The 13,251-nt window shown below is 40.7% G+C and overlaps 1 protein-coding gene across 1 annotated transcript in view; it reads left to right on the top strand.

The window, feature by feature from the left end:
* Nucleotides 1-13,251, top strand: part of DNAH6 (dynein axonemal heavy chain 6) — a 241,149-nt gene that overhangs the window by 127,748 nt on the left and 100,150 nt on the right. Inside the window, exons 36-41 of the mRNA XM_073897471.1 lie at nucleotides 1,156-1,338; nucleotides 1,876-2,019; nucleotides 5,692-5,913; nucleotides 6,776-6,923; nucleotides 8,721-8,878; nucleotides 10,321-10,452. Of these exons, the coding sequence (XP_073753572.1) occupies nucleotides 1,156-1,338; nucleotides 1,876-2,019; nucleotides 5,692-5,913; nucleotides 6,776-6,923; nucleotides 8,721-8,878; nucleotides 10,321-10,452 (987 nt within the window). The remainder of the gene's footprint in view (nucleotides 1-1,155; nucleotides 1,339-1,875; nucleotides 2,020-5,691; nucleotides 5,914-6,775; nucleotides 6,924-8,720; nucleotides 8,879-10,320; nucleotides 10,453-13,251) is intronic.

Below are 13,251 nucleotides of genomic sequence, written 5' to 3'. Positions count from 1 at the left end.
TAGATCAGCTGACTACGTTTATATGGGTCTATCTCTGGGCTCTCTATTCCATTCCATTGATCTTTGTGTCTGTTCTTTTGCCAGTATCACACTGTCTTGCTTACTGTAACTTTTTAGTAATTCTTGAAGTCAGATAATGTCAGTCTTCCAACTTTGTTCTTCAACAATGTGCTGTTTTGGGTATTTTGCCTCTCCATAAAGACTTTATAATTGGTTTGCTGATATACACAAAATAACCTGCTGGTGTTTTGATTCAGACTACAGTGAATCTATAGATCAAGTTAGGAAGTGCTGACATCTTTATAATATTGGATCTCCCCGTCTATACACATTGAATATCTTTCTGTTTACTTCAGTCATCTCTATCGTCTTTCACCAGACTCTTGTAGTTTTCCTTATTTAACTCTTGCACATATTTTGTTGGAGTTATACCTAAGTACTTCATTTTTTATGCTAATATAAATGGTGTTATATTTTCCATTTCAAATCCAGTTATTCATTGCTGATATATAGGAAAGCAATTGACTTCTGTATCTTAACCTTGTATCCTGTAACCTTGCTATAAGTGCTTATTAGTTCCAGGAGTTTTGGGTCAATTCTTTGGCATTTTCTACATAGATAATCATGTCATCCATGAACAAAGACATTTTTTTCTTCCTTCCCAATCTGTGTACTCTTTATTTCTTTTTATTGTCCTACTGCATTAGCTAAGACTTCCAGTACAATGTTAAATAGGAATGATGAGAGGGGCTGCATTCTTTTTAAATCTTTGGGAATTATTCCTTCTCCTTACATAGATATTTAAATTGCTGTTTTTTATGTTTCTTATTTTTAATTGTTCTTAATTATAAGACTGCAGGAAATATATATTGACAGGTAACAAATGATTATAAAATAAACACCTCTGTACCCATTACCAGATCAAGATGTAGGACATTGTCCACTATCACTACCCAGGATCTCCTCCATATGTCTCTTCCAAATCATATATTTTTTTAAATTTCAATTTGTTTTAGATCTTGTGATGTTTATACCCTTTAATCTAAAAGTCACAGAATATATTGTAATACACAGATTTAAACTAACCCATTTCTAAATTTAATTACATATTTTATCTGGTCTTACTGAAATATTATTTGTTTGTATGATTTTCAGCTGAATGAGGAAACCCAAGAATATATATTGAATCTTTTCCAACGTTATGTTGATGATGGTTTATATTTTATCAATAAAAAATGTGGCCAAGCAATCCCACAAGTGGACATCAGCAAAGTTACTACACTCTGTTGCTTATTGGAGTCTTTGATACTTGGGAAGGATGGAGTTAATTTGACAATGGTATGAAAGGTTTTTCTCACTGCTATAAAGCTAGGAAAATGAGATTGTTGTATAGATGCTTTGCAAATAGATAACTAACTTTTCTATAAAATGATCATTTGATTTTCAAGTTAATTTTTGGGGGAGTAATGATTGTGACTAGATTCATAGAATCTCAAAATTGGAAGGACTGTAAGAGAACCTAGAGTTTACTCTTGTACTCAATGTTTAAATTCCCTACAGTCTGCAACACATTCTGCAACACATTCCCAGTATGTGTCTAACAGCTGCTTAAATACTTTCATGCAGGTGTAAACAAAGTATTAATAGTCAGTTGAAAGACAACCTTGAGCTTTTTTCTACCTTGCTATTCATTTTCTTGTACTAGTATAAAACATTGCTCTGTGAACTATTGAGTCAACTATAAGAAACATATACTATACCCTTTTTAAAATGCATGAGTCTAGACAAAAGAAAACAATCTTCAGGCTTTGAAATTAAGGATGCAATTTATGTTAACAAATAAAATACTAAAATTCTTTCTCTTTGTTCTTTCAGGAACAAACAAAACTGAATACAATACTATGTCAGACTTTCATATTCTGTTATTTATGGTCTTTGGGTGGTAATCTAACTGAAAACTACTGGGATTCTTTTGATACATTTATTAGAACACAATTCGATGATAATCCTGATGCCAGGGTAAGAGCCAAATAAATGTCATTTTAACATAATAACTCTGTATCATTAAAATTAAATTTCAAGACTAAAATTTTGAAACACTTAGTTCTACTGCAAATAAAAATCCTTCACTAAAAGAGTTTCAAAAATTATTCGCTTTTTCAAACCATAGATAGTATTTATTGTATTAAAATTTTTAAGAATCATCTCCCAGCCATATGAAGAAAGTAACGTATAAAAGAATATAAAAACTCCCTACCATAAACAAATATTGAATTCTAGTTAGTACGTTTATCTTTCACAGTGTTATAGTTCGGCAATTCAGAAATTACTTTCTATACATTCTAAAACTGAGCAAATGAATAAATATGTTGAGGATAATGTCAACTAGGTTTCTCACTGTTAGAAAAAGGATTTACAAATATGAAAGGGGGGAGATTAGAAGGCACCTGTGTTCTTGCATTGGAATTGGAAATCTTGGTACTCAGATCAAAAAATGTATATACATATATGAAAATTAATACATATATTCATACATACACAAATTTCCTAGTTCTGTGTGCTGATAGGAACTAGAAGAAAGGATACCTCAACAGCAATGAGCATACCTAGTATGCTAATTTCTAAATACTGTTCTCCATGAAAGGGAACCAAGGCTTCTTAATGAAATAGCTCCTTGGAATGAATCCAGGAGGAGGACAGGGGAATGTACAAAATGAGCCTAGAATATCTTCTTATGGCATGTAGCAAAGAAGTGCTCACAGAATGGTCACACGTGTCAAAAGAACACAGGAGCCAGTTTGAGGGACTGACCAAATCTGAACAGATTTGAGCATCAAAATAAATAATAATAGTATGGGATTACAAGCCTTTGCATGAAATAAAAATCTATGAGCTGATACTCAAAACAAAAATATACCTGAATAAATAAATAAATGGGGGAGAAGGAAGAGCTCTTTCTCACAGAAGAATACCATTTAATCTATATAGGAGAAATGATGGAGTTAGAAAGTCATTACTGTGCAGCTGTCATGGTAATAATTGATTTAGGCAAGAATCATCAATGGATGCTAAAACTAGTAGGTGAAGACTTGATGACAATGTTTACATAGTTTCAAAGTATCTCCTACAAATTACTGATTAATTGCAAAGAGAAAAATAGTATTGTTACAGTAAAGAAACCTTGCAAATACTACTTTAACTAAGAAATCAACTTAACAGCATCAGTATTAGGACAAACCTGTGCCTCCTGATACAGAGCACTGAGAAGGACAAAACCTCACTTGTGAAGTATTCCTTTCAAACATGCATGACCTGAAACTAATTATGGGAATACACCTGGAATACCCAAACTGAGGAGCGTTCTATAAAATGAACTGGCCTATATGCTCCAAAATTGTCTGTCACGGGAGACAAAGAAAGCTGAGGAACTTTTCCAAATGAAGAGACTTAAGGGATATAACTAAATACAATGCATTATCCTCTATTGGATCCTAGACTGGGGAAAATATAGCTGTAAGTGGCATTATTAAAAACACTGGCAATATTTGAATTTGGAATGTAAATTAGGTAATAATATATCACTATTCAACTTTCTGATTTTGATCATTTTACTGTGATTATATAAGAAAACATCCTTGTTCTTTAGGAAATACACACTCAGCTATTTAGAGTAAGGTGGAATAGTGTACACAATTAACTCTCATAGAGTAGAAAGAGCAATAATAAAGCAAGGGGGCAAAACGTGAACCATCAATCTAGATAAAGAATATATAGAGTTCTTTGCACTGTTCTTTTAAGTTTTAACTTATATCAAAGTAAAAAGTTACCAAAAGAAGAAAAAATTCCCTAAGCATCTGAGCTCTATGGATTAGGACCTTCTAGTAGATATGAAACCCTTCTGGATCCCCAAGATGATTGTATCATAATTGGACAGGATGGGCCATTTTAAGGACAGTTGGGAATTTGAGACAGATCCCTCTGGGTCAAGAGAAATAATTTGGGATCATCAAAGGGCAGTAGGAGATGGTCCAAAGCAAGCATTCAGTATTCATTTCAACAAATATTTATTAGAAATCTGGTACACAGTAGGCACCATTCTGTATACTGGGGCTAATGTAAGTAAATAAAGAGTGTGGTGTTAGCACAAGGGTAGACAGATAGACCAGACAGGTAGGTCAGTGACTTATCTCAGAGCAGGGTGGAGGTATGGCCGGTATTGATGGGGAAGGGGAAGAAAGGAGCATTCTGAGGTTCTGAATATGTTCTACATCATGATCCAGGGGTAGTTACGTTGATATTTACATATGCAAAAACACCTTAAACTGGACTCTTTTAATATCTGACAAAAGATGTTACATCTCAAAAGTTTTTTAAAAAATAGAATAAGATAGAAAATAGAGTGAATTGCAGATAGTAGGTGTAAATATTATGCATATTCATAGACACACATATGTATATATGTACCAGATCACCATGTAAAATGGTTTTCTTATTAAGAATTGCTGTCAGGGGCACCTGGGTGGCTCAGTTGGTTGGGAGTCTTCCTTCGGCTCAGGTCATGATCCCAGCGTCCTGGGATTGAGCCCCGAGTCAGGCTCCCTGCTCAGCCGGGAGCCTGCTTCTTTCTCTCCCTCTGTGCTCCCTCTGCTTATGCTCTCTCTCGCTCTTTCTCTGTCAAATAAATAAATAAAATCTTTTTTAAAAATTACAAAAAAATTAAAAAAATTAAAATTAAAATTAAAAAAAAGAAAAGAAAAAGTGAAGCTTTTCATAACCTGGCCCCTGTCTGTATTCCCAGATTCATCTCCCACTGTACATACTGCTCTTGTATTTCCCAGTATGTGTGGTACTTCCCATGTCTTCAGCCTTCTCTTCACCCTCCTTCCCCATCCCATTTCTTCTTTGCCCATAGCACTCCTGCTTGTCCTTTAAGTCTGAACTGTAGCATCACCACCCCTTGGAAGCTTTCCTGAATCTCCAGCCACCACCATAAACTCCCCTGCAAGTAGAAATGAGTCATTTGCCTTTGCAAATGTACTAACTCCATTGGAATCTTAATTCTCTGTAATATTAACTGATATGCTTGTGTTCCCCCCATGTGAATTTCAAGGTCACTGAAGGCAGAGACTGGATCTCATTCAGCATTCACCTCTACCACCAAGCATAGTAGTCAGCAAGGAGTAAGCCCTTGAGTGATGACTTGAATTGAAAATGCTTTACAATTCTAATCTAATGTGTCTTTTTTTTTAAGATTTTATTTATTTGAGAAAGAGAGAAAGAGAATGAGAGCGTATGAGCTGGGGGAGGGGCAGAGAGACAGGCAAACTCCCTGCTGAATGAGGAGCCCAACACAGGGCTCAATCCCAGGACCCTGAGATCATGACCTGAGCCGAAGTCAGACACACAACTGACTGAGTCCAACAAGTACCCCCTAATCTAGGGTTTTAAGATAATCAATATATCAAGATTTTTGTGCATTGTATTACATGGTTATGTTTAAAGTATTAGACTCTGATACCTAAGAAAAGAAACAGAAAAAAGGAAACGAGAAAAGAAACCCAAATACATTCTCTACAAAACAAAAAGAAACCCAAATACATTCCTATTCTATGACTGCCTTCATTTATGTATGACTTTTTCTATTGCTGCGTGGCAGTCCTATTGAAAGTGGTATTTGATTTTATACTTCAGCTGCCCAGTTCTGGCGATCTGTGGAGCATTCACATGGACTTTGACACCAAACGGCTGGATCCCTGGGAACGAATCATACCCACCTTCAAGTACAGCCGAGATATTCCTTTTTTTGAAATGCTTGTCCCCACAATGGACACAGTGCGCTTTGGGTATCTAATGGAAAAATTGCTGGCAGTCAAGCATTCAGTGTTGTTTACAGGAATAACTGGAGTTGGCAAGGTAGGAAACCTATCTGAAACAAGAAGGTCTGTCCTGAAATGAGGGCATGGTGGACTTGGAATTGTAAGCCCCAGAAATAGCACATTATTTTTCAAAGGAAATTCTTTTGAATTTTGATCATTTTTTAGGAAGAATGTAACTATGCTGAATCTATATCTATCTTGGGAATCACTCTAAAGTTTGCCCGTTTCTGAATAAATCCTTGGGGTCAAGACCACATAAACCAGAGGACCCTGTGGACCAGTGTTTTGGGTTTGGGGGCTTTTAAGTCGTTTCCCTTGGAATTTCTGAGGCTGCCACCACACAGGTTAGGGTGGGAACAGGGTGGTCAGAACAGTTTGTGTCCCCAGAGGACTGTTGATAAAGGCCAGTCCCTGTCCTCCTGCCCGTTTACTTCTACCCGACACAGCAATGGGGTTTGGAAAAAAGCAGAGCATAGGGGGAAATGTTGATTGTTTGGTCTCCTTGGCTTGGGGAAAGTCCACATAAACAGAGATTCACTATTGACTCTCTACATTATTTTGGTTTTTTTCTTCTTTTTTTTCCCCCCTTTAAGTTATTTCTAAAAGAGGTTTGGGTTCTTCCAGGACTCGTGCTATGAAATTGACTTGGATAGGAACCAAGGTGGATTTTGGTATAAAACTAAAATTAAAACTTTTGCTAAGATAGAGCTGGTTAGACTCTCTCTTTGGCTCTGATAAATATAATTAAATGGAATCTCCAGGAAGAAGGTAGACATTTCAATCTAGCTTTAACCTATCTCCTTTATCCTGTTTCTTTACTCATTGTACTGGATTATTACTGATGTGGACAACTGAAAGATAAATTGAATACATATATTAACATATTTTTTAATTTAAAGTCTGTCATTGCGAAAGGATTGTTGAATAGAATTCAGGAATCAGCCGGCTATGTTCCTGTTTATCTGAATTTTTCTGCTCAAACTTCATCTGCAAGAACACAAGAGATCATTGAGTCAAAACTGGAAAGGAAAAGAAAAAATATACTAGGTAAGAGTGATCATTTTTATTTGTCTTACCCAAATTATTTATTAAACTAATAATCACAAAAATACTGCATGTAATAAAGTTACAAATGGATATTTTCTTTGCTTATTTTATTTGTAAAGGTGGTTCTGTGAATGGCATTCTTTCCTGGGCTGTATATCCAGACATCTTACCATTAGCAAGCAAGCAGTGTATTTCTGTCATCACCTTCAACTCAGAACATCTTCAGTCTCTCCTCTCTGTGGCTGCCCCTCTCCACGCAGGCTTTCAAACCTGCATTGATTTCCCTTTATTTAAAACAAACAAACGACTTTGTATCTGGTGCACTGAGTTATCCGAACTCTGCAAGGAATTGTCTGGGTTTTGTCTTCAGTCAGTGCTTTCAGCCAGGCTCTGTGGGATCTCCCTCACCATCCCATATTAACTGCTTAGATAAATAGCATAACTTTCTGGTCAACTTGCAGCTATTTTGAGTCAGGTCTAATGTAAGGTTTCAATCCCAAACCCAAGGTAAAGCTCTTCGTCTCCTCTGTCGTGGACCTGTTTGTGGCTCATGGTGCTGGAGGTGGAGCAGAGCATGGGGTGCCCTTTTGCCCTGCCTGGCCCTCCTGTAGGAGGCTCTGGTGTGTTGGGATGGGAGGAGGACAGGTCAGGACAATGTTCTCCCCAACTGGCATCATCGGGGCCTTCGTGTGGGTTGTCCCTGCTTCTCTTGCTGGTGCTGAATGACTGTCTGTGCTATCTGTGTGGCAGGCTTCCAGGAGCAGCTCCCTGAGGGACTCCCCAAAAAGATGTGTACAGGTCAGGCACTGGCCTCCCCAGTGGAAGGCACCCTGATGTTGGGAATCAGGGTCTCACTCGGGCCCACCCTCCAGCAGTACATCTTGCAGTCCTTGCTACTGGGTCCACTTGGCCGGCCCACAGCCCTCCTGGGTGGCGTACGAGCCCAGCTCGAGCCCAGCTGCCTTCCACATTGTCCATTATCTAATGGGCCCTCTGTGCCAAGCTGTGGGGATACCAGCTGCTTTACTGTCTCCTCTCTATTCCCTTTTTCCTACTCTGGTAGGCACAGGGCAATGGATGCCAATCTCTCTGGTGGGAGACCCATGTCTTTATGAATGATTCTCTTTGAGCCCCTCCCTGCTTCTGTCCAGCTACTTGGCTTCTGGGATCTGGAGGATGGAGTGGGGCACTGAGTTTGCCTTGGTTCCTTCATTGTTGGCAAGTACTAGATGCCAGAGTGGGTGGGGTCACCTCTGCTTACGCTGTTCTCTTTTCTCTGTCACTACTCTTTTTTTTTTTTTTTTGACTAGTGTGTCTATTGATGTTCTCTAAGTTACATATGGCCTTGTGAAGTTCCACCATATTGGATTTCCCTTTGATGTGATCAGGATGCTTTTGAATATCCAGCCCTGTTTTCCCTGTGGAGGGTGGTGCAATGGCATTTATGTAAGGAAACTTTTGGAGTACTTCTGTTTCCTGCTCTGAAAAAAAAGTGACCTTCCTCACCCCATGCCAGGCCACACAGCTGGGGAGAGGAGTGGCAGTGACTGAGATGGAGAAAGATCCAAACCTGACTGGCGAGCTGGCAGCATCCTGCCCCTCTGGGAGTGAAGGTTGGGGCCCACCTGACAGTACGGGTATCTCAGCCCTGTCCACCTCTCCCTGCGGGGGCTCGCGTCACTCAGAATGAGTGCATTACAACCTACGGGGTGTTCACTGAGTCCAAAGCCTTACCTGAGCTTTGTCTTACGTTTTCCAGTGGCAAATCTTAATTCTTAAATTCATTTTCTTCCCTAGGAGCACCAGGAAACAAACGAGTTGTGATTTTTGTTGATGATTTAAACATGCCCAGACTGGATCGCTATGGCTCTCAACCTCCAATTGAATTACTTCGGCAGTATCAAGATTTTGGTGGATTTTATGACAGAAACAAACTCTTTTGGAAAGACATACAGGTTACTTTAGGTTTTAAATTTCTTTGTGTGTTTAAATTTAAACAGTAAGAAAAGGTGGTGTATTTGTTTGCTAGGGCTGCCATACAGAATACCACAGACTGGGTGACTCAAACAACAGAAATTTATTGTCTCCCAGTTGTAGAGGCCAGCAGTCTGAGATCAAGAGGTCAGCAGGGTGGGTTTCTTCTGAGGCTTTTCCCCCTGGCTTGCAGATGGCGGTCTTCTCCCTGTATCTTCTCATGATCTTCCCTCTGTATCCGTCTGGGTCCAAATGTCCTCTTCTTATAAAGACACCAGTCATACTGGTTTAGAGCTCTTTAGAGACCCTATCTCCAAATGTAGTCACATTCTGAGATACCAGGAGTTGGGCCTTCAACGTATGATTGACCAGGGGAAGAGGAGGACACAGTTCAGCCTCTAACCTACAGCCTTGGTGTATGTGACTCAATTTATTTAATCTATTTTAAATTCTTGCCCTGCTAATTTATTGAGGAGATTCAGGGACAAGGGAGATAGGCCCATCTCCCCAAGGACTCAGCTTCAGGGGATAGATGGACACATGTATTTATAATGCAGGGTGATGAGTGGAGGGAGGCAGAGTGGGCACTGGTTGAGGATGAGAGAAGCCTTCCCAGAAGAGATGATGTTGGAAGGGGATTTTGCAGTCAGAGCATGGCAAGCAAGGGAAGGGAGCATTTTGCATCTTGAAGCAGGGAGCGTGGAATACCACGGTGCTGTGGAATGTGGGCACCAAAGTGGCAGCAGATGCAGAGGCCAGCCCAGGGGGCCATGGTGCCATGATAAAGAATGTGGATTTATCCTCTAAGAGGATAGAGCACAGCCTGTAGAGGAACTGTTATGGAAAGATTCCCTTGGCCACAGGGAAGGGTGGTCTACGAGGGGGCAAGACCAGAGGCAATTACAGTATCATGTATAGGTCATTTGGAAATGTTATGACCAGAGGCTCATAGAAACCCAACTCTGTAGTTCCCCCCAAGGAACAATGGTTCACTGTGTGTAAATTCAGTGTTCCAGTGATTTTATAGAACATAACTACCACAAATAACAAGAATCCATGATACTTAATATTTGTTGAACAAATATCTTTTAACCTAACATACTAACATACAAATTCTTAACCATTTTTTAAGATTACATTTTTACATAGGTGTGTTTCTACAGATAGAAGCATTAGCTGAGTGACCTTGAGCAATTTAACCACCCAGGGTCTTGATTTTTTTCATCTACAGAATGAGGGTAACAGTAGTGATCTCCTGAGGTGGTTGTGAGGATTAAGTCAGGTAATGTGTAGGAGGACATAAGGTAATGCTGTCACGTGGTAGGTCCTCAAAATAAGTGTTGATTCTACATCCTGCCACCGGTATGGGCAGCTGTCGTCTCCTGCTTGGCTGGGTGACTTGCGTGGGTTTCTTCCCACCCAGGATGTCACGATCCTATCGGCATGTGCACCCCCAGGCGGGGGCCGCAACCCTGTGACTCCCCGCTTCATCCGCCACTTCAGCATGCTGTGCCTTCCCATGCCCTCAGAGCACAGTCTGAAGCAGATTTTTCAGGTGAGTGGGAATTTAAACCTAGGCGAGAGGGAAAAAGAAAACATGTGTGTTCCCAAACTCCCACAGTCAGAATAGGCTGTTGTGTTTCTGAGGAGCCCATCTGTCCCTTTGCTGAGCAGAGAGCAGGTAAACACAGGGGCCTCTGGGCAGTAGCTGACGGGCATCTGCATCACTGCCTTCTGTGTTTGTGGCCCCAGAGAGAGTTTCAGGAATGCAGAAAGACTGCCAAAGGCTTTAAGGCAGGCTGTATTGTGGGCCTGTGCCGCTCAGCACTCAGCAGATCTTGGGCACTATTCTGCCCCTGCCTCTGTGCTTTCAGACCTGACCAGCTCCCCATACGCGGGCAAGCTCAAGCACCACGCACCTGACCCAGAATTCATTGCCTCGCTGCCACCACCACCTCCAACAAAAGCAACCACCCGTATAAACTTCCCTAAAGGGCCACTTCCTCAACCTTTAAGTGGGAAAAATAAACGTGCCTGCCCTGTAAGTGCTTAGGAGAAGTGTTCAATAAAAGATGCAACATTATTTTGAGTAGGTTGTTGAGAAACCATGAAGCAGCACGACTAGAGTGAGCATGCCATAACCAACCACAAAGGCTCATCGAGAAGATACCGAGCTGAGCCTTGGGGAACAAGAATTGACAGGGAGGAACAGAAGGCTCACGGGCAAATGCAGTCACAGGGGCGAGAAATGGTAATGTGGGCCTACAGGTAGAATAAGATACTTAGGTGACTGGTCTGGAGAAGCTGACTTTGGCAGTAAATCGCCGAGGAGCCAAAGAGGGGCAGTGACACATTCATACATGTCTTAGTGTTTACTTAATGAAAATGTATACACCAAAAATATGCATCACTATAGTACATTCTAAAGGTAAACTAAGCAGCACACAACAAATTAAACTGATAATGTTGTCATTAAATTAGATATAATTTCTAATTAGAAAGGTATAACAGCAGTAATTGAAACCAGTGATCAACTCCATGAAATACTAACAGTGTGCTCATGCCAAAGCATCCTTCCCCCAGACAGTGGGAATTCTGGCTCTATCTTGTGTGCATATTCTTAGTAGAAGCTTTTTGAAGTTGCCAAATATGTCATGTAAGCCAGACCTTTGTATAGAAGACCAAGCTGTGGTCCTCAGTAAACTCTATAATGACATGCTAATTTTAATTTTTGAATATAAATTGAGTAGCCCTTAATTGCATTTATTAAAGAAATATTTATTGAGCATGTACCAGGGGCCAGACGTTGGTATTACATTTTAAACAAAGAAGATGCCAACCTTGTCCTCGTGGAGCTTCTGCCATGGAGACAGATAATAAACAGATAAATGAACTAATATGTATTATATTAATACTATATATATATAACTATATAATATGGTTATATATGTACTATATTTATACATACAAATTTACAATGGATGGAGAATAAACAGACTAGAATTTTAATTTTTTTATATATAGTGTACATATGTAGAGTAAAATTTTTATTTTATATATATTGGGATGCTCCTACTCAAAATATGGGCCATATGGAGAATGGTAAACTCATGTTGGGGTCCCAGAGAGGGGTAGCTCAAAAGATGGTCCTCGTAAGCTGCTAAAACTAATGTTCAGTGAGGAGGCTCATGGCAACAAATACTTGGGTTTATTTTAAAATATCTCCTATATGAGAACCCGAAATCTAAAGTCACAAGGACTGACTTACAAGCACTGATGTGCATTCTGGTGCCTTCCCGTCACCATTGTGATGGGAATTTACCTATTTAAAAATCTATAATAATTGTCCCAAGCATCTGGGAAATATGGGTGGTTGCTTTTGTTGGAGGTGGTGGTGGCAGCGAGGCAATGAATTCTGGGTCAGGTGCGTGGTGCTTGAGCTTGCCCGCGTATGGGGAGCTTGCCCGCGTATGGGGAGCTGGTCAGGTCTGAGAGCACAGAGGCAGGCTAGCTAATAAATATGTACTCAGAGCTTGTGGCAAGTTGTATATGAGAAGATGAGAGAGCCATAAGAGACACTGAGAGGAGGAATCAGGGAAGGCCTCTCCAAAGAGATGACAGGTAACCTAAAACACAGGCATGAAAAAGTCCCCGGCAGCAGAGAACCCTAGGGAAGAGGGTGGGGGTGGGAGATAGCTGTGCAAAGACCCCGAGGAGGGGGAGAGCCCGGGTGGTTAGGCCTGGGCGGCTGGGTCATGGTGAGCAATGGGGAAGAAGACAAAGTGAGCGGCTGGGCAGGGGAGTCTGGACTGACAGGAGAGGGCAGAGCCTGATCTTCCTGACCTAAGGTAACTGAAGGGAGACAGGAGTGGAAATGCAGAGGCAAGTAGGAGAAGGAGGAGCTGAAGAAGCCCAGATGAAAGAGTCAGGGCTGGAATGGGGTGGTGTCCGGGATGCAGAGAGATTCAAGATATGCGTTCAAGCTTGACTGTGGGGACAGAGAATGGAAGGTGTCAAAGGAGACTTTCAAGTTCCTGCTCTGAGCACGGGGCGGGGCCATATGCTGAGACAGGGAAGCTGAAGGGGGGCGGGTTGTAGTTATAAGTAAGTTGCACTTTAAGCAACAATTCTATAGAATTGTTGGTCATGCACCCAGAGAGAGGCCCTCAGCTCATTTCCAGATGAGTTTGGGCACGCCACAATGAACCCCTGGACCCACAGGAAGCAGAAGTCTAAATTACGTGGAGAGTAAATTCAGCCAGTTCACTGGTCAGATACAAATGCTGCTCAGGCATCGCCAGACTATCACAGAAGACAGGAGTGAGCCCATTCTCAGGGACATATTCTGAAGGGA

This window comes from Callorhinus ursinus, unplaced genomic scaffold (assembly GCF_003265705.2).
Source record: "Callorhinus ursinus isolate GAN/ISIS: 27379988/994484 unplaced genomic scaffold, GSC_fseal_2.0 scaffold10, whole genome shotgun sequence".
Taxonomy (NCBI): Eukaryota; Metazoa; Chordata; class Mammalia; order Carnivora; family Otariidae; genus Callorhinus; species Callorhinus ursinus.
Note: the sequence above shows the minus strand (reverse complement) of the source record. Positions and strands in the feature narration are given on the sequence as shown.